The sequence below is a fragment of the Camelus bactrianus genome, chromosome 6 (assembly GCF_048773025.1).
Source record: "Camelus bactrianus isolate YW-2024 breed Bactrian camel chromosome 6, ASM4877302v1, whole genome shotgun sequence".
NCBI lineage: Eukaryota > Metazoa > Chordata > Mammalia > Artiodactyla > Camelidae > Camelus > Camelus bactrianus.
In genome coordinates this window covers 72,801,022-72,825,213 of record NC_133544.1, presented here as the reverse complement: position 1 = coordinate 72,825,213, position 24,192 = coordinate 72,801,022, and the positions used below count along the sequence as shown (strand labels likewise).

At 39.0% G+C, this 24,192-nt stretch overlaps 1 protein-coding gene across 3 annotated transcripts; it reads left to right on the top strand.

The window, feature by feature from the left end:
* Positions 1–11,217: 11,217 nt before the first annotated feature.
* NDUFAF1 (NADH:ubiquinone oxidoreductase complex assembly factor 1) lies at positions 11,218–22,537 on the top strand. 3 transcript variants are annotated; one of them, XM_074365918.1, is made up of 5 exons: positions 11,218–11,354; positions 12,660–13,311; positions 16,836–16,922; positions 21,579–21,653; positions 22,305–22,537. In XM_074365918.1, exons 2-5 carry the CDS (start codon positions 12,736–12,738, stop codon positions 22,452–22,454), a joined length of 888 nt encoding a protein of 295 aa, XP_074222019.1. In that variant the 5' UTR covers positions 11,218–11,354; positions 12,660–12,735; the 3' UTR covers positions 22,455–22,537. The 3 variants fall into 3 exon arrangements, with proteins under 3 accessions (XP_074222019.1, XP_010963473.1, XP_010963472.1); XM_010965171.3 differs by having other exon boundaries at positions 16,836–17,021; XM_010965170.3 differs by having other exon boundaries at positions 11,297–11,438; positions 16,836–17,021.
* The last annotated feature ends 1,655 nt before the right edge of the window (positions 22,538–24,192 follow it).

Below are 24,192 nucleotides of genomic sequence, written 5' to 3'. Positions count from 1 at the left end.
AGAGGTTCCCAGGGTCACATAGTTGGTAAGTAATGGAGTCAGTCTGACTCCAGAGAGGTGCTCTTAACCACTGTCACCAATTTGCTTCCTCTCCCTGGTCTTGTAGACAAGCAACTACAGCCTGTTTACCCAAAGCAATCAGGGACCAGCACACTGGAAATAATTTTAGTGTGAAACAAGTGGAGGGGAAGATTGTAAACGTGGTCAAGACAGGACAGGAAGGTAGAAGATCAGCAGCCAGAGCAGGGCTAGGGAGGGGAGTTTTCTAATGTGTCTCCAGCACTGCGGGAGAGAGGGACCTTGAGCAGCTAGCATGCCGTGTCCGTCACCCTGGTTGTACTCTCCTGGGAGCCCAAAAGGGGTGACACTCCAGACTTCTGCAGTTTGGAGAAAATATCACTCAACAGCCTCCAAATCTGTCTGCTCTGAAGCCCCTGTTCTCTAAGCAGCTCCCTAATGTAAAAAAGACTTTTTTCTCCTGGGAAGAGGGTACGTTGCCTGGCTGACAAACATACTTTACATTGTAAATTGTTGGTCAATCTTATAAATCATTCTCTCCGTCTTTGGTTAATAGAGACTGGTTCACCAGAGCCTGAGCACTTTTCAGTAATGAACTGAGCAGCCAGACTTCAAGGATAGAGGGGAGATGGTAGCTTGGGACTCTAAGCTCAATGTACCTCTCAGCCTAACACCATGCTTTTCCTGCGTGGCCCTTCCTCTTTCTCCCTCTTTCTCCCACTTCTTTACCTTGGGCTGGATGACTCTCTCTTTCAGCTAAGTCATGACCTAATGCCCCACTATATAAACGCAATCATACGTTCCTTCTTACTCTCATGTACTTCTGTGTTTCCTAGTATTACTACTAGAAGGTGGTGTGGTAAAACTTCTTTGCTGCATTCTGCTATTTCTCTTTTTATGAAGAGGGAGAAGGAGAAGAAGAAGAAGAGGGGGAAAAAAGGAGGAAGAGATGAGATCAAAAGGAAAGAAAAAAAGGCCAACTCCTGCTGTGTTGAGGGCAGAGCTTAAAACCAAGGTATCTTTCAGTGTCTCCTCTAGGCTCTTCATTCAACAGATGTTTTTGTGACACCAACAAGTGCCACACGTTTCTAGATTCTTCCTTTGAGTAAAGTGTAATTTAGCGAGTTGGGGAGGGAAATATGGGGCATGTTTCCGTCACTCTTTCCCAGTTCTTTTGCATTTATTTTTTGAATGCAAAGTTAATATATGCCCGTTATAAATAAGAAATCCAACAACCTAAGCATATATAGTAAAAAGGTAACCCTTATCCTCCTTCCCCTTCTCTCCTTATCTCATTCCCTAAGAATAACTCTTATGACCAGTTTGGTGTGTTTTTTTTCCAGACCTTTTGGGGAAAACATGCAAACACACCCCAAAACAGGATCATGCAACATGTATTATCTTGTAATGTAACCTCTGCCAGCGGTGTTAAACTGGCTTGACTGCCAGGCCAAGGGGGCACGAGGGACTCTGAGCAAACTACGTATAACTACAAAGAAATGTCTGCTACCATACACCTGCGCTCCACGGCTCAGTTGTACATGCTGTGCATGTTGAAGTCTTACTCAGTGGGAAACCTGGGCTTCCTTGTGTTCCTTCCTGGTGAGTGAGAACTGATCTGAAGATGTTGTAAGGTCAGCCCTCTCTTTGGCCTCGCTCATTATAGCTCCATGGTTTATAACTTTTTGTTCCTACCTCAGCACAGATAACTGATGCTGTCTATATCTGATATACACATACCCTGAAATGTCCTCTGTACTCAAAAATAGAAGGAAAAAAAAAAGACTCAAAAAAAGCATGTCAGAATGCTAGGGAGTGAAAGGGATGTTGCCATAGGGATACTATTATATCTTTAAAATTGTTTTTATAAATTGATGATTTGCCAACTTTGTTTTTTAGTATGATTAATTACTCTTTACCTGAGACCTATTATCACAACTGATGTAACACACTTGGAACCACTAAGTATAAGTAAATCCCATAACTTAAATTATTTATCAGCAGCCAAACTTGCAGCTTACTTAGCAGTACAGGATTCCCTGATTTACACATTCATGTGTCAGACATTTAACTGAGCACCTGCTCTGTTGCAGGCACTGAACTAGGTGCTGAGGAAACACAGGTGAAAAAGACAAAATCACTGTTTCCAGTCTAGTACAGTGGTTCTTGAACTTACTGAGAAGCACCTAGGAGCTTGCTCATTAAAATGCAGAGTCTGATTCAGTAGGTGAGGCCAAGGGATTTGCATTTTCAACAGATACCCATGGTGATTTCCTCTAGGGTGTGAGATGGTCTCGTTTTGAAAAACACTGGTCTGGACACTGAGAAGCCCCAAAATCACATTAGGGATTCAGGATCAGGGACTCTTTCCGATCCTTGATGTTTTCTGAAGTAAGTAGCACATGCATATTATCACATGTTGAAGTTAGAGTGACCAGGTTCAAAATGCAGAAGAATTCAGACTTCTGTAAAGAAGTTGTTTGTCAATATGTAAAAGTTTTCAGAAGATTCCAAATCATTAACCTACTCACTTGACAAATAGTAATTGAGTACCTACTTTGTTTCAGGTACTGGTGGGTGCTCCCTTCTGTCTAAAGCTCCTCCTGTGTCCTATTTTCTGCTACTCCTATTTCTCAGAAGCATTATTCTGTTGATTATTGCTTTTTTCTGTGTCTTCACTCTCTTTTCCTGCTAGATCCTTCTTTTTAAGACATCTCTTTGTCTGAAAAGTAAAAATTCTTTGACCTTGTGTCTCCTCTTGCTATAATTGTGTTCTTTTTTCTTCCTCACAACCCTATCAGTTAGGATGCTTTTGGCTGCAAGTGACAGAAAACTCAGTACACATTGGCTTAAACAAAAGCATCTATTGGCTCATGTGACTGAAAAGTCCAGAAGCATGACCTTTAGACAAGGCTTGGTGCAGCAGCTCCAATGATGTCAGAAGGAGCCTCTGTGTTCTTGGCTCTGCTTTAATCCTTGGTGTCCTACCCAACTCTTCCCTGGCAGCTTAACGTTCCCTCCTCATGCTTGCAAAATGGCCATATTACCCAGGGAGAAATAGAGGATCTCACTCAGGAACTTCCAAAGAAGAGAGAGAAAGTTGTTTCTTTCTAGAAGGCCCCAGTGCTCCTTGGTACTGACTGGGTTAGTTGTCAATCTCTGAACTGATCCCTGGGCCAAGGAATGGGCTGTGCTGATTGGATTAAGCCAGTTAGAGCAACCCTTGGAGCCGGATTTGGAGTTGATCCTACCCAAATCATGTGGCTGAGAATGGGGGAGGAATGGTTTTCCAAACAATTCTGGGGGACCAGCACTGGAAGGAGAGGAAAGGCTGCTTAGCAGTGAATAACAGAGACTCACTGTAAGAGCCATGCTTCTGAAAGCCATGGTCGTGGTTGAACTCCCTCATCTTCCATTTATTCTTTGGCCCTAATCCTGGGACAAAAATTGCTCCCAATCCCTTCATCAGTAATTACTACCAAATCCATTGTTCCTTCTCAGTTCTTACCTTGTTTGACTTCTCTGGAGCATTGGACACTATTGACTACTCCTCTCTCTTGACTTCCTTAGCTTATGATCTGATGCCCCAGGATTGACTCTATGTGTGAATTTAGTCAGTGGAAATGGTCCTCTTTCTGCCGAGCAGAACTCTTGTCTCCAGATACATGATCTCTTTTCAAAAAAATTTTTTAATTAAAATTTTTTTTATCAAAGTACTGTCAATTACAATGTATCAGTCTCTGGTGTACAGCACAATGTCCCAGTCATGCATATACATACATATATTTGTTTTCATATTTTTTCCATTAAAATTATTCTTATTACAATATATTGAACATAGTTCCCTGTGCTATACAAAAGAAACTTTAAAAAAATCTATTTTTATATATAGTGGCTAATATTTGTAAATCTCAAACTCCCAAATTTATCCTTCCCACCCCCTTTCCCCAGTAACTGTGAGATTGTTTACTAAGTCTGCGAGTCTGTTTCTGTTTTGTAGATGAGTTCACAGTGTCTTTTTTTTTTTTAGATTCCACATATTAGTGATATCATATGATATTTTTCTTTCTCTTTTTGGCTTACTTCACTTAGAATGATATTTCCAGTTCCATTCACATTGCTGCAAATGGCATTATTTTATTCTTTTTCATTTCTGAGTAGTATTCCATTGCATATGTACCACAACTTCTTTATCCAGTCATCTATTTATGGACATTTAGGTTGCTTCCATGTTTTGGCTATTGTATATAGTGCTGCTATGAACATTGGGGTTCATGTGTCTTTTTGCATTAGAGTTCCCTCTGGATATATGCCCAGGAGTGGAATTGCTGGATCGTATCTTAAGTCTGTTTTTTATGTGATCTCTTTTATAACTCCATTCATTGGGGCATTCATGCTGCCTCGCCTGGTTTGCCTTTTCCCTTCTCATCTGTCTGTTAAATGCTTTATCTTTCAGTACTCAGCTTGTGTCCTTCCTCTTGGAACTACTCCCTGTCTCAGATGAGCAGATATGAAATGGCAGTGGATAATGAGCATGTGTCCTGGAGATAGCTGATAGACATAGTTTAAATCCCAGCTCTACCACTTCACCAGCTGTGACAAACCTGTGACTAGCAAGTTACTTCACACCTCTAAGATTCAGGTTCCTCACCTGTGAGATAAGCATAATATTAGTACCTACTTCATAGGATGTTGTGAGGGTTAAAAGAGGAAATGCGTCAAATGTGTTAAGTTCAATGCCGAGCCCCTAAGTGCTCATCACACCCTTCCTTGGGCCACCCAGTACCTAGTACCTCCCTCTACTATAGCTCTTCTCACACTGTGCTGCCATTGTTATTTTGATGCCATGCTCTGCAGTAGACTGTGTGCTTATTGGGCACTTTCCCTGAGTTCAACAGTGAAAGCAAGCTTTTCTTGAACACTTGGAAAAAATTCTGAGAATTATGCTTATGCTTTACATATATTATCCCATTTAATATTAATTGAAAACTACATCAAAGTTATGCTACCTACTAAGGTTGGCCAGGGCTGGACAACACCTCTGCCTCTTTTCTCTCTGCATCACAGGGGACTGCAAGGCTCTTCTCTTGCATGTACGATGCAGTGTCTTCAGTGTCCTCTGGGCCCAGGCTTCCAAATGATGCTTTCAGTATTCATTTCATTTTGAGCAAGGGGGCCTCTCTTTGCAGTGGCCTGCTCTTGATCTGCCTCTTTTTGTTCTTTTTATCATATTATAATTTCAGGACGTTTGACTGCCCAATGTCTACAAGTAGATAGACTGTCTCCATTTCTAATTTGGGTAGGTTTCAGTTTTGTTATGAACATAGATACAATTAAGTTCTGGTGAAGCCCACTACCTGGGATCTCCTGGGGGGGGGGCATGGGAAAAGATAACATAGAACTGGCTGTTTTACCTAAAAAATCATTTTCCCCAATGCTTCGTCTTTATTTCCCCCTCATAATGCTTCTGCCCACTCTTCTGCCTCCCGTTTTCATGTCTTTCCTTCTTGTTTGAACAATTTCCCTCCCTTCAGCTTCCCGTTCCCAATGCTAATAAATACACATGAGGTTTCCTATACTTAAAAAAATCAAACAACTGATAAATAGGAAAATGCAAATCAAAACCACAATGAGATACCACTTGACATACATTAGGATGGATATTCTAAAAAAAAAAAAAGCAGAAAATAGTAAATGTTGATAGGAATATGGAGAAATTAAAACCCTTGTACATTGCTAGTGGGAATGTAAAATGGTGTAGCCACTATAGAAAATGGCATGGTGATTCATCAAAGTATTAAAATTAGAATTACCATATGACCTAGCCAGTCCACTTTTGGGTGTATACCCAAAATAAGTAAAAGCAGAGACTTGAGCAGGGATTTGTACACACATGTTCGTAGTAGCATCTATTCACATTACCCAAAAGGTGAGAACAACCCAACTATCCATAAATAATGAATGGATGAACAAAATCTGGTGTATATATTCAACAGACTATTATTCAGCCTTAAAAAGGGAGGAAATTCTAACATGTGCTACAATGTGGATGAACTTTGAAGATACTACGCTAAGTAAAATAAGTCAGAAACAAAAGAACAAATATTGTATGGTTCCACTTAAGTACCTAGAGTGGTTAAATTCATAGAGACAGAAAGCAGAATGCTGGTTGCCAGGGGGCTAGGTAGAGCAGGGAATGGGAAGTTAGTGTTTATTGGGTACAGAGTTTCACTTTGGACAGATGAAAAATTTCTGGAAATGGATGGTGGTGATGGGTACAGAACAAGGTGAATGTACTTAGTGCCACTGAACCAACTGTATGCTTAAAAAGGGTTAAAATGATCAGCTTTATGTTATATATGTTTTATCACAATAAAAAAGCAAGCCAACAAACATTGGTATAACCTGATCACTAATCTCCTTTTGAATAGTATAATTTTATGATTTTCTGACTTCTCACTTCTCCCCTTCCAGTTTCAGTCAGTTCTATTTCTGGAGCTTTTCTGGGCCTCAGTTTCCTCATCTATACTGCCTCATGGGCTTGTTTTGGACATTAAATGTGTTAACACATGTGCAACACTGAGAAAAGTGTCTGGTACGTAGTACTGCTCAATACATGTTAACTGATATTATCATCTCTCTCTGAATAAAAATTCAATTTTCTGTCTAGATTTGCATTTCTTTTAATTCCCCTATTTGCTTCTACTTCTCTAAAAGATTCTGTGCAAGCTGCTTAAATTGTTCTCATGTAGAGACTATGGCCAACATCAATGTATGACCACATTTAGCCTTTTTAACGTTATGATCCTTGGAAATCATTGTGCTGTATTTTCTCTTGTTTTTCCTTATTCATTCATTAGGTGCATGAGGGGATATCTAATAAGGATGTAGTTGGGTATTGGCACTGTGGGAAATACCAGATTCTCCTGGAGGCCCTTGTCTGTGCAGGGTCTTTTTGTCTTTTTTTTTTTTTTTTTTTTCTTGCCTGGGGAACTAGAGTTCTACCCCAGAGCCCTCCTCTGTCACTCAGGGCTCTGCTCTGTGGGGTGGAATACGTTCTCATGTTCTAATAGTACCCCTATTCTGATGAGGGAAATTTGCATTCTCACTCCAAGTCCTGTGGTCTGGGTGACCTTCGTCATAAAGTGATCCTCAGTGTACTTGCGCTACTTGGGAATGATCCCCTCCAGGCACTTCTACACAGGCACTTGCACCCAGAAAGTCACCTCTTAAGACATCTCTTTGAACCAAATAATGGGACAGTAGAAAGGATACTGGTTGTAGAGATAAGAGATTTGATTTTCAAAATTTGGTTCCACATTTTGCTAATGTGACCTTCAGCAGATTGTTTAACATCCAAGAGTGTCCTCTATAATATGGGGTAATTGCTACATGTAATGATGTGTATATGAAATTTCCAAACTGTATAGGATATATATAAAAATTACTATTATTGCTTTAACATATACTGTTATTAATTGCTGAATTGTGCAGTAACAACAGCAAAGAAATATGAAGATAAGTATAAATCCAGTAATAGTAATTAATATCTAACCTTTATTGAATTCCTGCTCTTTGCTAAGCATTATATGAAGGGTTTTACATGCATTATCTCATTTGGTGGTGTTATACTCTCCATTTTACTGATGAAGAAAATAAAGTTTTGAGAAGCCACATTAAAAAAAAAAGTCACCTCTTACATACATTAGGAGACAGGTGTGGCTAAAACAGGTGGCTTTATTTCAAAATGAAGTAGTAATCCTGCGTGTGAACACAAAGCAGACTGAATGCTTAATGAGGTTACAGTGAAGTAGTAGAGGTGGATAAAACCTCAAAGGGGGAGAAGAGCTTAAGTACTAAATCTTAAGGAAACCCACATTTAGGGCATGAAGGAGAGAAAATACAGAATAATGCCCTACTGTCTAAAACTACCCAAGCCAATATTACTTGACTCTTCTGAAAGTTCAATCTGTGGCAAAATTTATACTTACCGTATTTCCCATATCATGTTAATTAATCTCTGGCTTTCACATGCTGACTGATTTGGGAGTAATTCAGATTCTCACTCCATTATTTAGGATGACACTGTCCAATTTGGTAGCCACTAGTCACACATGGTTTTTGAAACTTAAATTAATTTAAATAAATAAAACAAAAAATTCAATTCCTCATTTCAAATGCTTAATAGCCACATGTGGCTAATGACTACTGTATTGGACACATTGATAGAGCTGATTTCCATAATCACAAAAGCTCAGTGGATTTAGGAGATCTCTGTTTGTCTTTCCCATTGGGTCTATCTGGATGTGCTATTTTTACTAAAAGAGAAACTTACTCAAAGTGGGTCAAGCTGTACACTTACAGAGAGTGGTACAAAGTGGGATATATTATTTAGAATTAGAGTCACCTGTAGGTGATAAACCCTAATTAGCAGTGTTAAATAGGAAAACAATTTTATTTTTTGGGGTGAGGGTATAGCTCAAGTGGTAGAGTGCTTAGCATGCACAAGGTCCTAGGTTATTCAATCCCCAGTATCTCCTCTAAAAATAAATAAATAAACCTAATCCCCCCAAATAATAAAATAAATAAATTAAAAAATATCAACTATACTTCAATTTAAAAATTTATTTTTCACATTAACATCCGGATATAGGCAATCCAGGGCTATTTTGGCTGCTCTGATTCATAAAGTCCTCAAGGTCCCAAGCTCCTTCTGGCTTTCTGCTACTTCTGCAGGGGGTTGCCCTCATCCTCATGGTCCAAGATGGAGTTCTAATTGTCATTTCCAAGTTCTAAGCAGTAATGTGAAAGAAAAGGGGAAGTAGGGAGAAGAAATGTATCAACTGTTTTTTAAGGAAAGCTCCCAGCAGCTATCACATAACATTTCTATTTCTATTGGTAGCTGCAAAGGAGGCTGGGGAATGTAAAAATTTTATTTATGTGCCCAGCTAACTATTCTATTGTAATGAATCAAAGGAAGAACACATATTAAGAAACAATGAGTAGTTTCCCCCTCAGGGCTCAACTCCTGAAAACAAGGACCAGTTAGGAAATGCCAGTCAGAAACTGAAGCTATTAAGTCTGTCCAAGTCTTGCACCCTGGCAAGTGAAAAATAAACTTTTCCCCTAACTTTAGCCAAAAGCAGTTCAGGCTGAGGAGATTTGTAATGGTGTGGCAGACATGGCAGGTCCTTCCCAGATCCAAGTCAGGAAGGGGCTGTAATAGAGCCACATGGATTGCAATTATAATTGTAAAGGAGGATAAAATCACCTCAGTCTGAAGGGATTGTCACTGCTCATATATTGGTGGGTGTTGGATTTGGGTTTACCTACCTGGAGTCAACTAAGACAAGAACCACAGAAAAAAAATATGTCTGTTTCAGATATTTATTAAAGTGGCCTCTGCACTGCAGATAGAAATATCCTCAAAAGAAGAACAGACAATATATGTTGTTTAATGAAAAATCTGCTTGAGAACTGCCAGCTCTTCAATTATGTGACCCTTCTCATCAGTTATCAGGGATTAATGAAGCCCTGTAATGAACAGGATTGGATAGTCATGTGAGTGAAGCAGAGCCTGGTCCAACAGGGGATATACAGAGAGCAAGAGAACAGCCATCTTGAATGGCTTGACCATACAGATGAGAAATTGAGGATATGTATGAGTAGTAAGATGGAGTAGGAGATTATGGAGGGCTTGGAATTGATGCAGTGGCATGTCTGGAGGCCAAAGGAATTTTTCTGCTTATTTCTGGGTGCCGTATTTTAAAATGGAAATAGACAAACTATTTTGTCCCGAGTAGGGCAGTCAGCAGATTGAATGTAAGTTGCACAGAGCAATAACTATTGGGGTTTCACTGAATTTGGGGTGAAAAATCAAAGACAACAACAAAACAAACAGGACTTAGGGTCGGTGAGAAGAGGTTTTAAGGAGAGAAGCCAAGGATTTTCAGCTTAGAAAGATGTGGGCATTTATAAAAACAAGGAAGATAAGAAGAGGAATTAATATGGGTAAATGTGATACATTTAGACAAAACAAATTTGAGATGCTAGTGGAAATTGTAAACGAATGGCCTATAATGAAAAAGACTATGCAAGGTTATATATATATATATATATATATATATATATATATATATATATATATATATATATATATATATATATATATATATATATATATGCTGTACACCAGAAATTAACACAACATTGTAAATCGACTGTACGTCAGTAAAAACAAAAGATACTGGAAATGCATGCTGGTCTTTAGGGAAAAAGATTATCAGATTGTCTACAGATAACTCATATCTGAAACTAGAAAAGGGGAAGATAAGGCTGACCATTGGAGACAACCTGCATTTGAAGTTGTGGAAGTAGAAAGTTAATAAAGGAGGCAGTTAGAAAAAGTTCAAGGAGGCAGGAGATCCAGGGAAGTGTAGAGTCTAGAAAAGTCAAAGCAGAATTTCAAGAAGGAAGAGGTGGTGGCGTGGAAAACAGTGATGGAGGAAACTTGGAAAGGCAATTGCGTTTGGGGAGATCTTGGAACCCTGGAGAACGGTGTTAAAAGCCAGCGGTTACAATTCATTCAAATTCATGCTGAGCACTTAATTCCTGCTCGCTATGCTAGGTGCCGGGGACCGGAAGAAGAGCACATTCTGGCCCCAAGAAGTTCACAGCCTGAACAGAGGTGCGCACAAGATAAAATCAAAACCCTGTGGAGTGGGGACCCCACGGGGCCAGACTGGGGAAGAGCGGGTAAGACGGTTTGCTGTCCAAGTTTATGGTAGGTCTCCAAAGATTTCGCGGGGGCAATTCTAGCAGAACCAGTCCTTTGAGGCCGAGGACAGCTCTTGGGCGGCTGCGGAGGAATAGGGCACGAGTGGACCCTTGCTCCTTGGAGGCGAAGGGTGTTAGGAATATCTGAATCCTATTTGAAAGATGCGGGATGGAGTTTGCAACCTGAAGGCGGGATGCAGGAAGGAGAGGCGGAAAGCCCTAAATTCTCCCCACTTTCTCACATAGGGCAAAAAAGATAGGGTCGAGGGGAGCGGGCCTTTTTGGAAGCTAATCGACTCCAAATCTCAGTTAGCGGAGCTTCGGGATTGTTATTACTCTACTCCGGTCTCCTCACTTGGCCGGAACTCCAGTGTCATGAGGCCTAGTTTCCCACGGGACTGGAAAAGCAGATGGACCTGCTAGGGGAAAGTGGAGTACCCGGTCGAGAAAAGCCGGGGACCGGGGCGGAAGTCGCTCTGGGGTGGTGTCAGGGGAGGAAAATGAGTACCAGCCGGTGGTTGGAGCGTCTGGGGTTTGTGAGGGCGTCATAGCCCTAGCAGGTGAGGGGTTAGAGGGTGCCTCGCTGCGGCAGGGTTCGGGCCGCTCCCTGACTCGGATCCGGAGCTAAACACTGGGGCTCTAGGGTTAGTTTTGCCACTTACTAGTTGTATGACCTTGGGTAATTTAATCTTGGAACCTCCGTTTTCTCCACTGTGATAAGAATAATAATAGTACTTCTCTCACGGTTGTTATGAGAAGTTAGTGAAAATATACCTAGAAACATACCTAGAACAGTTTCTAGCACATGGTAAACTCTGAATATACAGCCTTTACTAAGGCTGCTCGCTTTTGGCTGCGTGGGTTACTTTGCCATGAAAACTCACCAACTTCTGTTCAGGATCATCCAGTTAATGAGTCTGATTCTATGTTTACTGATAAAAATGTGAAACAAAACATTTATAATTGAAGTTATATTATTAGAGTTGTAATAACACTACTGAAAGTTTGGGAAATAGGGTGAATAATCTTACTCATAATCCCATCATCCCACACACGACTCTAAGCCTTTTTCTTTCTTTTTTTAACCTCCAAATCTTTTTTGTACATTTTTATGCTTATAATGTTAATGTAAATGCAATTTTGACTCCTCCTTATTTACCACTCAGTAGTGTAGCCTGTGTGCAGTGTCAAAAGAATCATTTTTATGATTGTACAAGTTCCATTTTATGGGCTTATCATTTATTACCCAAATTCCTGTATACATAGCAGTAAAGTCATTTAAACAGATCAGTGGGGGAAATTTAAATATTACCTGTGATTCCAGGAGCTGAGATCCAACTTATTTTTACTGATTCCTTTCTGTTTTTAGTATGAAAACATACTGTTTACATGATTTTCATTTATTTCAGCAAACACTGAGCATCAGTTATGTTCAAGCCATAGTCCCTAAGATTAAGGAGGTCAGGCTAGTTAGAAGGACAGATAAAAGTAAGATTCTGATATTATGTAAGGGCTGTGAGAGGAATGCACATGTTCTCATGACAATATAGAGGAAGAGCAGCGTCAGTGCCCTCCAGTCAGAGGCCACTAGGAACATGCCTTTAGTTGAGAAAGTTGGGTTTATTACTCTTGTAGTGAGAGAGAACATACACCATGGGAGACATGGAGCATCTCGACAAGAGGGTGTTAGAAGGGATTTATTGTTGGATTATTGTGTTCATAGTAGGCCCTGCATTAATGTTTATAGAATTAGAAAGTAAGCTCATGAATTTCACATGACCCATGTTGATTTTGAAATTATGATGTATTCATTGCTACACTGGTAATTCTTCAATTTTTTGTTTGTTTGTTTGTTTGTTTTTTAGGTTGAATTGGGCTGTTTGCTGAAGGTTCTTTCTCTGGCAGCCTAAAAAGAAATTTATATTTTGACTTTTTATTACCATGGCTTTGGTTCACAAATTGCTGAATAGCACTTGTATTCTCAGGAAATGCCCGAGGCCAAGTGTTACCTCGTGTCCATTTTTGGGTACTCGCTTTGCAGCCTATTGTTCCAGTAGTCTTCAGAAACCAGTGGCTGCTTCTGGCAAAGCCTCTTCCCAGAGGAAGCCTGAAGGGAATCTGCAAGGACATCACCAGAAAGAAGATGCTTTGGATATAACTTCTCCTGAGGACAAGCCTGAAGTTAATTTTGATAAAGCAATTAAAGAGGAAATAAATGACCATTTTAGGTATTTGAAGGGTGAGATTGTGAATTATTGGTTAGGGCCTGAAGGCCGCCCCCTGCATGAAGTCTTGCTGGAACAAGCCAAGGTTGTGTGGCAGTTCCGTGGCAAAGAAGATTTAGATAAGTGGACGGTGACTTCTGATAAGACGATTGGTGGCAGAAGTGAAGTGTTCCTGAAAATGGGCAAGAATAACCAAAGTGCACTGCTGTATGGCACTCTGAGCTCTGAAGCACCTCAGGATGGGGAGAGTGGCCGAAGTGGGTACTGTGCAATGATATCCAAGATTCCAAGGGTATGTGAGACTCAGGAGCGACAGTTTTCTAGTAATCTGCTAAACTTCATTGTAGCATGAACTATAGCAGAAAGCTTTTGTTTTTGTAAGTGAAAACACTTGGCATCTCATCGTGTGTATGGTGTTAACTAACTACTGGGCACATATGTAAAGCAGAAGCACGAGGGGGAAGTGGTTCCTGAAGAAGGGCTGCTTGTTTCTGGGCATCACTTTGGGCCTGGCTAGGACATTCTTATGTTGGAGGAGCCCTGAGAGGTTAGACATTCAAATGACGTTTAGGGGAGATCTGCATTTCCTCTGACATAGACCGCAGACCCTTTCATGGCCGGGGGTTCCTTAGAATGGAAGTAGGGTCAGCCTGTGGATTCTTTTTTTTTTTTTTTTTAAGTAAGCTTTAAGTTTTAGAATATTTTTGGTTTTTCAGAAAAACTGCAAAAATAGTATAGAGAGTTCCTGTAATGCCCTTCACCCAGCTTCTCCAGTTGTTACCATCTTACATCACTGTAGTACATTTGTCACAATTGAGAAACCAACACTGGTACATTACTATTAACTAATTCCAGACTCTATTTGGATTTCACTAATTTTTCCATAACACTTTTTTTTTTATCCTGTTTCAGGACCCCATCCAGGACACCACATTACATCTAGTTGTCACATCTCCTTAGTCTGTGACAGTTTCTTAGTCTCCTAATTTTTCATGAGGATTTGAGGAATACTGGTCAAGTATTTTGTAGAATGGTCCTCAATTTGGGATTTTCTGATGTTTTTTTCTACTGGTTAGACTGGGGTTCTGGGTTTTTAGGAAGAATGTCACAGAGTTGAAGTACCTTTATCATCATATCATATCAGGGGTACATGCTGAAGGCACGACTCATTGCTGCTGTGTTAACCTTGATCACCTGGTCAAGGTAGTGTTTGCCAGGTTCCTCTTTCCATACTTTGTTCTTTGGAAATAAGTCACTAAATGCACCCTACATTCAAGGCCTGCAGTAGGGTGTGGGATTAAGTTCTGTCTCCTGGAGTGGGTAGTATTTACATAAATTGTTTGGGATTCTTCAGAAAGGAAGATTTCTTTCTCCCACATTTACTTATTCAGTCATTTAGTATGGACTCACACTTTGGGATATAATCCAGTGCTGTGTTCTTTACTTTGTTGCTCATATTGGTCTAGCTTTGGCCTCTGGGAGCTCTTTTGGGTTGGCTCTTGTGCCTTTGACATGCCCCCATCCTTTTGTTTTGGGGTTTTTTTGAAAGCTGTTTTGAGGGTAGTGAAGTAATTAGGTCTGTTTGTTTATCTGTTTATTTATTTAGGTGGAGATACTGGGGATTGAACCCAGGACCTCATGCATGCTAAGTATGCAATCTACCACTGAGCTATAGCCACCCTACCCCCTTTTGTTTTTTGAGCGCTTTTTGGCACTATAAGATGCTGTCAGCTCGTCTTGTATTTCGCCTGTCCCAAACCTAGAATTAGCCATTTCTCAAAGGAGTCCTGGTTTTTTGTTTTGTTTTTTTTGAGAATGCTGTTAGAAACCAAGATCTGGGTGCTGAGTATGCTTATTGTTACTGGATTGACACTATTCCTAGGACCCCACAGTGGACACAGCTAGGAAATATATGTATACATACCAACTCATGGAAACACATGTCTGTAATTCTTTCTTTTTTTTTTTTTTAATTTTTTTTCTCTTGCTGGGAGAGGTAATTAGGTTTATTTATTTATTTTTTAATGGAGGCACTGGGGATTGAACCCACAACCTTGAGTATGCTAAGCATGCATCCTACCACTAAACTATACCCTCCCCTTGCTGTAATTCCTTCTATGTCCGTATAAAGCTAAATGTGAGTTCATACTGATGCCTTGACTCTAATTCAGTACCACATGGTTTATTCTAGCCTTTGCCCTCTTGCTTATTGCTAACTTTCTTCTGTAGCAGAAACCTCCCACCATTTATCATCCATTTACTTAATAATTCAACCCTAGAGTACATGTAAAGCAGTTTCAGAATTTCTGATCCATAACCCTGTGAGAAACAACTTTACCAACTAGACTACATTGTTTATGTATAGTTTCTTTTGTCTTTAGCCTTGTGGATTTCAGTCAGAACACTTTTCCAAAGCTACATAAGTCAGCTTCTTTGTTTTGCCCCCAGTCTGTTGCTTTTTGTAAATTTGCTGGTCAGTGTTATTTCAGGGCTGCTCTGGACAGACTCCCATGCCTGACCATGAGCCTAGCCCCTGGCTGTTTGCTTGTTTATGCTGCATTAAGGAGAAAAGCAAATGGTAGGAATAGTATTAGGCTGCCTCTCTCCAGATAATGATGAAAAAGAAAAGTATGTGTTCTTTCAGAGGCAACAAACTATGCATACAAGATTTTTTTCAGGCCCTGAAAATCCACAGAGTGGATTCGGTAAGTCCACAGTAGGAAATAATTCTATATCTAGATATGTAGCATGGAGTAATGAAAATAGTTGATAATATTTATTAAGTGTACCCTGCCAGTCCCTGTGATAATTGCTTTGTATACTTTTTTTTTTTTTCACATTATTCCTTTTGTTCCCCACAACAATCCTATAAGGTATAACCATCCCAGTTTTACAGATGAGGAAATTGAGGCTTGTGGAGATTTAGTAACTTGTCCAAAATTATGTGGCTAGTAAATAATGGTTCATACCTGAGCACTGGTATTGTTGAAATCAAATTATCTCTAAGGTTGCTGAAAACAAACACCTTTGGAAATTAACAGTACAGTCTACTTTGAAAGAGAGAGACAGTTTAGATAGTTGTAAGAACACAGATTTGAGTTAAGCAGCACTGGACCTACCACTCATTAGTAGAGTGCTCAGTTTCTTTATAAAATGGAGGACAATGATTGTACCTATCTCGTAGGGCTGCTGTGAGGATTAAATTATGCATGCAAAGTGCTTGATGTATGTTTTCAATGGATGGTAGCTGGTTTTATGAAATATCAGTTTTGAAGCTTGAGTTTGAGCTCCTCCATATGTTCTGATTTATGGGAATGGCCCACTTAAAAGCTGTAGCTCCACAGGCCCAGGGAAAGGAAGCATATATAGCATTTTATTTCCGTTCAGGAACACAAGTGAGTGCCTAATCCGTGTAAACACTGTCCTGGGCCAATCATGTCTTGAACATTACCTTAGAAACATGTATCTATGTCAGTATTTGATACTAAAATAAGAATCACCAGATTTGTCTGTCTCGTTAGTGTTAGAAAGCAGAGAAAGGCAGAACATGGCTTGTAGCGGGGGAGGGTATAGCCCAGTGGTAGAGCACATGGTTAGCATGCGTGAGGTCCAATCCCCAGCACCTCCATTCAAAAGAAAAAAAAAAAAAAGAAAAACTAAATTGCATTACAGAATCTTTTGCCCCCAAAGTCTAATAAAATAAAAACAAAAACTTTAAAAAAAATGGCTTGTAGATCCATTGCCAAAAGGTGACAACTCACATTTTGCTAATAATGGAAAAATGAGGTGAAATTAACTTTCCTTTCTGTACCTTAGGGCCCTTTTGAGAGAAAGAAGTCTTATGATTGGTCCCAGTTCAACACTCTGTACCTCCGTGTCCGTGGAGATGGACGGCCTTGGATGGTGAATATCAGGGAGGACACCGATATAATCCAGAGGAAGAGTCAGATGTACAGTTACTTCATGTTCACCCGTGGGGGGCCCTACTGGCAGGAGGTCAAGGTAGCTGCACAAGTCTTTGCTGTGTATGAAAATGAGGTCTTTTGAGATTGTGGTTACATTGTAGTTTCTTTTTCTTATTCATTCCTCTTGGAAGGTGTAGGAAAGGAAAGAAGAGGACCTAAGGGCAAGAGTTACATAATCAACTTTTTCTTTCATTAATATAAATGTTAGCTTACTACCCAGTAAGTATTTTTTATAAGGATACGGCCAAGCTGTGCTGAGTCATGAGTACACATCTGCCCTGTGCCCAAGTACTGTAGATGTTTCCTTTTTAGTTCCTGCCGTATCACCTCTTCCAGGCAACTGCACTAAGTTCATGTCCCTAGCTTAGCAGAAAGGCTCCATTAAGAGGAATAAACACTTGACATTTGACAATTATCAAAATTTTTATTTATTTCTTGGTGACATAGTCCTATTTTTCAGGGAGAAGAAACTTTTAGAAGGTAAAAAATGTTAACCAGGAAGAAAATAAGTGGAAATTCAGGGAGTGAGGGCAAAACCAAGTGCCCATTTCTTTCTTTTGCCTATTGAAGATTTTTAATCCATAAATTCAAAAGAAAGTCCCCATTTTGCTAATACTTAAACCTCAGGGTCATCCTGGATTCCTTTCTCCCTCACCCCACATCCAGTGTATTAGCGAATGCTCTCACCTCTCCTTTCAAAACATGTAGAATCTGACCATTTCTGCCATCTCTTCCGCTCTCACCCTAGTCCAGGCCTTTGGATTACTGCAGCAGCCTCTTTATTGATTTCCCTCATTGTCCTCTTGCCCCCTAAGGTCCACTCTGCACACAGCAGATTATTCTAAAGCGTAGTTCAGATTACATCACTCACATGCTCAAAACCCTCCAGTGGTCTCCCCTTGTCGTTAGAACTCAGTCCAAACTCCTTAATGTGGCCTCCCAGGCCTACAGTATCAGACCCTCCCTCCGTCCCTCCTCTATTCTAGCCCCTTTTCTGTGTGTCAGACTCAACCAACTCACTTCCGTCTCGGAGCCTTTGTATTTCGTGCTGTATCTGCTGGAGTGCTCTTCTCCCACATCTTCACCTGCTTCCTCTTTCCTGTCATTCACCTTTCAGTTCAAAAGTCGCCTCGGAGAGGCCTTTCCTGATTCCTCTAGCTAGAGTTGCACCTTCCAGCCCAGCACTTTCAATAACATCCTGTTTAATTTTTGCATTGAACTTGTCACAAAGTAAAATTATTTTGTTCATTCAGTTGTCTCTTTGTTTATTGTCACTCTCTCCCTGGAACAGAAGTTCTGTAAATTCTGAGAGCAGGGACTTTGTCCATTTTATTCATAGCTGTTTCCCCTGTTCCTGGAACAGTGCCTGGCTTATAATAGGCGCTAGATACATACTTATACACTAATATAGATATATAACCAAAAATTATTGCATGTGTAACACTTGTATATCAGTAATACATACAACTATTAAACAAAACAAGTATTTTATTATAGAAAATTAAGAAAATGCAGAGAAGGAAAAAAATCTTGTGCTACCACTACCCCGAGGTAAAATATTATTTTTATTTTAGTGTGTACCTTCAGACTTTGCTGTTTACATTTTTTTACAAAAATAGTACTTATGCCAGTGGTATTTTATAACATATATTGTTCACTGGAATTTTATATACAACTTTCTGTTGAAATATATTTCTACATCATTTTTAATATCTGCATATTTTATTATATAAGTAGAGCACAGTTTATGTAATCCATCCTCCACTGTTGTACATTTAGATTGTTTTCACTTTTTCACTCTTGTACCAAACTCTGAAGTAAACATCCTTAATTATTTTCTTAGGATATAACCTAGAAACAAAATTCCTACAATAAATGATACATACATTTTTAAGGCCTTTGATGCTCCTTGCCAAATTATTCTTCAGTATCATTACCATCTAATCATTAGCAATTACTTTCTTTCCTGAAAATACATGTAGTCCTAATCTTTGGCTGGAAATAATAGTTGTTTTCCACACCTCTCTTTAAAGTATTAAGGGGAGTATTGGGGAAGAGATTCTAAAAAATTAAGTGTTATTGCTGTTCACTTCTTTATGAATAATTCTCATTTGGTAGATAGAAGTGAGATGCTCAAATGTTTACTCTGATTATAGAAAGAAAACAGAAGAAAATGATGGAAAAATGATGTATATTCGTTTTCTGCCACTTGTAGAGAAAACAACTGTTTATCCTTTTCTTTTTATGCAAGCTGTACAGATTTAATGCTCCCTTTTAGCTTCATTTGCTTCCAGGCTAAAAAATTCCCTTGGTGCGGACTGTGATCTTAGCGAAATACATGCTAAAAAGACAAAAGACCAGTGAGGTGGGTGACATGTGCTCCTTGAATGGCAAGCAGGTAGCATTGATTCCATTTCCAAGATATGCTTTCAAATAATAAGGTAGATGAAGTCCCAAACCAGGATGCAGAATGAGAAACTGGCCCAGAGTCGGGGGTAGGGGTGGGAGTCCCTTCCAGGTTTGTTTAATAGAAATGAGTCCTTTCCCAGTGAAATGAGGATGACTGCTTTTGGTTTTGCTTGTGCAGTGGTGATTTATTAAGTGAGCTTTGAATTGAATTTGTTTTTATGTCGACAAGTGTTTTTGGTGATAATCAAAACAGTACATTTAATTTTTAAAATTCATTTTTATTTTTTGGTTCAAAACCCAAAATAACGTAAAAAGATTACAAAGATTCACTCCCACTGATCTCTATCCACCTTTTTCCTGCCCAATGCCTGTACGTAACCACTTTTATTAGTTTCTTGTGTAGCTTTACAGTTTTCTTATGCAAATGTAAACAAATATGTATATATGTATATACTTATTTTCTCCCCTTTTTTACTCAAAAATAAAAATAGCATACTTTATATATCTTCCATGCCAGTTTATATTTTTAAAATTTAGATCCTGGAGAGCTTCCATATCACTATATGTAATTATTTTTCATTCTTTGTTATTTTGTTTGGTATTTCTGTGATATGGATATCCCATAGTTGATTGAACTAGTCCTTTATTGATAGACACTTGGATTGTTCCCAGTTGCTATAGTGAATTTTTTTTTACAGTTTATTTGGAGGCATTTAAAAATTTGTTTTCAAAAATATAAATGACATTTATGTTGTAGATTTTGTCTTTATCTTCCTTTTTCACTAATAATATATTGTGCAGGTCTTCCCACAGCATGATGTGTAGATCTACTTCATTTTAAAAAATAGTTATATAGCATTCAGTTGTATGGATGCACCATAATTTATTTAACTATTCTCCTACTTTTCCTTTTTCTTCAAAGTAACGTTAGAATTTTAACTATATCCACAGCATTATGCTGTATCTGAGCATCAAATAACACATAACTTGTGTTCTGTTTCTCTTAGATGTACTGTCAAAATGATCTTAAAGTGCTAGTTCTTTTATATTAGACTATCTGGTATGTGTTTAGAGCTTCTTCTTTTTTTTTTTTTCCTAAAAGCTATGTCAGAGTTTATCTGTAATATAAATTCCTAGAAGTGAAGTTGGCAGGTCAAAGTTACAGCATTTCAAATTTTGCTAGGTATTGCTTTTGTTTCCTGTTGCCACATAAAAAATCATCACAAACTTCGCAGCTTCAAACAACACGTTTATTAGCTCACAGTTCAGTAGGTCATAGGTTGGGAAACAGTATGGCCAGGTACAGTGCTCAGGGCCTTCTAAGCCTGAGATCAAGGTGTCAGCTGGGCTGTATTTCTTTCTGGAGGCTCTGGAGAAGAATCCACTTCAAACTCATTCTGCTTATTGACCAAATTCAGTTCCTGTGGCTGTAATGACATCCTTGTTTCTATACTGGTTGTCAGCTCGGAGCCACTCTCAGGGCCTAGAAACTGCCCACGTTCCTTGCCATTTGCACCCACCATCTTCAAAGCCAGCAGTGGAGAATCTCCCTGAGCTCCCCCTTTGAATCCCTCTCACTCTTCTGACCCCTTTCACCAGCAGTCCCCTTTATGGGCTCAAGTGATTAAGTCAGGCCCGCAGAGGATAATCTGCCCTTCACAGCAGCACCGAGATTAGTGTTTGAACACCTAGAAGAAGGTGTGTGTGCACCAGAAGGTGGAAATCGTGGGTGTCATCTTAGAATCCTGCCTACCACAATTGCCAGCTGCTCTCTCTTAAAAGAGTTGGACTAATTTGTACTCCTACTCTCAATATACAAGTGTGCCTATTTCTCCCCATCCCCATTTTTCTGTTGGGTTGTTTAATCTTTTTCTTAGTTATTTGTAAAAGTTTTGTCTTTAGGATACTAGTTTTTGCCATTAGAAAGTTATAATTGTACTCTGTTATTTTTCCCTTTGGGACTTCTGGCTTAGAAAAGTTTTCAGCTGTTTTCTTCTAGTACTTAAGTTATTTCATTAAAAAAGTTTATATCCATGATCCAAATGACTAGCCACTTGTTATAACCTCGTATATTTAGATAGTTTTAGAATTAAATTAAAACTGTTACTCTTTTATCATTGCGATTCCATACAGATGTCTCAGTTGCTTACATTTCAGCTATGAAGTAAATGGTTTCTTCTTTCAGATTCCTTTCTCCAAATTTTTCTTCTCTAATCAAGGAAGAATTCGGGATGCCCAGTACCAGCTTCTTCTTGACAAGGTAACATTTTCCAGTACTTTCACTAAGAACTATATTTTCTTTAGTGAAACAGAACTCCTGAGAGGATGAATTCAGTCCATTTTTGAAGGTTGGCAAATGAAAGATGAAAATTCTATTTAAGTGTACCCTTATAATACCCAGACAGATGCTGACTCAGACCTATCCTGTGAGCCAAACCCCCATCCTGAAGGAATATCACTATGGCCATCTTCTCAGTGTGACTACATTTTATTTTAGCTTTAAAATAAAAACAGTTTCAGAGTTCAGGAGAGCCAAGGAACCTCCATTAGACATCCATGTTGTACTTAGTAGTCTTAACTAGTACTAGTTTAAAGAGAGAGGAGGTAGAATGTGGAAAGAAAAGCAGCCGTACTTCCTCTTATCATTTGCTACAGCATATGAGAACTATGGTATACTTGTTAAAGGCTAATAGTGTACTTAGTATTAAAAATATTTTTTTAAATGGATGTACTGGGAATTGAACCCATGACCTTGTGCATGCTAAACACACACTATACCACTGAGCTATATACCCAACCCCTAAGGCTGAAAGTATAAAGACCCAGCTATAGTAATTACCTCATGGGATTTTAAAACTCCAGGAACAACATCAGTGTATGAGATTTTGATCAATTTCTGTTTTAAATGTAGATCTCTTCTATTGGATTCACCTTGGCTGACAAAGTGGATGGTCCATTCTTCCTAGAAATAGATTTTATTGGAGTGTTTACTGATCCAACCCACACAGAAGAATTTGCCTATGAAAATTCTCCAGAGCTGAATCCAAGACTTTTTAAATAGAGATCATGTGGAATTTCTGTATTACTAAATTAAGGGAAGTAAAATCCATGACAACACAAAAATAAAGTATTTCTTTAATGGCATCCAACCAGTGGCTGGTATGTATTCCCTAAGATATAGCTAAATGCTGTTGCTAAGAGGGACCAGGATGTAAGCTGTACCTGAAAGAATGCAAGTACCTATGCACAGGTCCTATGTGAATAACCGTTTTGGTTAGAATGATTCCTATTAGGCACAATTCCTACTTTAGTTTCTGAAGCAGGGAGTCTGGGATGACTGTTGATGGCCTTCTACCATTCTGTTCCTGATAGTTTTCTTCTGTTTTCTAATCTATGAGGAGAGGAGAATGATGAAGAATATTAAGATAAAGGTGCTATAGAAGTCACTGGGAAAAAGATACCTGCTGTCTTAGTCTGCTTAACAAATTACTAGGCTGGGTGGGTGGCTTAAACAAAACATGTATTTGTTTCTCACAGTTCTGGGGGATGGGAAGTCCAAGATCAAGGTACCTGGATATCTTGTCTGGTGAGTATCTGCTTCTTGGCTTATAGATCACTGCCTTCTTACTGTGTCCTCACAGGTAGAGAACACATTCTAGTCTCTTTCTCTTCTTATAGTAGCACTAATCCCATCATCAGAGCTCCACCCTCATGACCTAATTACCTCCCAAAGACCCACACCTCCAAGTACCAAGTCACACTGGGAATTAGGATTTCATCATTTGAGTTTTGGGGGGACACAAGCTTGCAGTCCATGACACCTACTTAGAGAGGTGGTCCTCCAAAGATGCGTGATCTTACCAATTTTTACTTTAGAGACTAATGTCCCCAAGGCTTCCTCAGTCATTTTAAGTATTAGAGATTGCATATTCCAAAAATTAGACCCTGATTAACAGTTTAAATTGATCAGTTTAACCAGAGTATCCTACAAGAGCCAATTTTAAAGTAAGTAAGAGAATATACAAAGGTGGATAGCTTTTCCATCATCTTGGCTTAAAATATCTATTTTGTATATTTTCATGTGATTATCTTTATCAGCTTTATTGAGGTATAATTTACATAACATGAAGTTCATCTGTTTTAGGTATACAATTCAGTGATTTTTCGTTTATTTACAGAATTGTGCAATCTCTACACAAGCTAATTTTAGAAAATTTCCGTCAGCCTAAAAAGACACCTCAGTGCCCCTTTGCAGTCACCCTTCTTCCCCACTCTCAGCCTCATAATTACTAATCTACTCTCCCTATAGGTTTATCTTCTCTGGATGGCTCATGTAAATAGAATCATATATGATCTTTTGTGTCTGGCTTTTCACTTAGCATAATGTCCTTGAGGTTCATCCACGTTGTAGCATGTTGTATGTCATTCCCTTTTAGTGAATAATATTCTTTGTTAATCCATTCATCCATTGATGGACAGCTGGATTTTCTTCCACTTTTTGGCTACTACGAGTAATACTGCTGTAATGCTGCTTTAATATTTGCATGCGTTAGGGTGGACGTGTTTTCATTTCTTAGGAGAACTGCTGGGTCATATGGTAGATGTACATTTATCTTTTTAAAGAAACTACCAAACTGTTTTTTAAAATGGTTATATCATTTTACCTTCCTAGTAGCAGTGTATTTGATGGTTACTCAGGTTTCTTGATTGATCTGATTTCTGCCTCTTGATAGTAAAATCTGAGTTAAGTACCCAGGAGTATGCTATGTTCTGTGGGCTCATATGTGTATAACAACAGT

Excerpts from the sequence above, each read along its gene's own strand:
- NDUFAF1 (XM_010965171.3), top strand. The coding sequence starts at position 12,736 with ATGGCTTTGGTTCACAAATTGCTGAATAGCACTTGTATTCTCAGGAAA. Across the intron at positions 13,312-16,835 it reads TGATATCCAAGATTCCAAGG|GGCCCTTTTGAGAGAAAGAA; the intron begins GTATGTGAGACT and ends TCTGTACCTTAG. Across the intron at positions 21,654-22,304 it reads ACCAGCTTCTTCTTGACAAG|ATCTCTTCTATTGGATTCAC; the intron begins GTAACATTTTCC and ends TTTTAAATGTAG.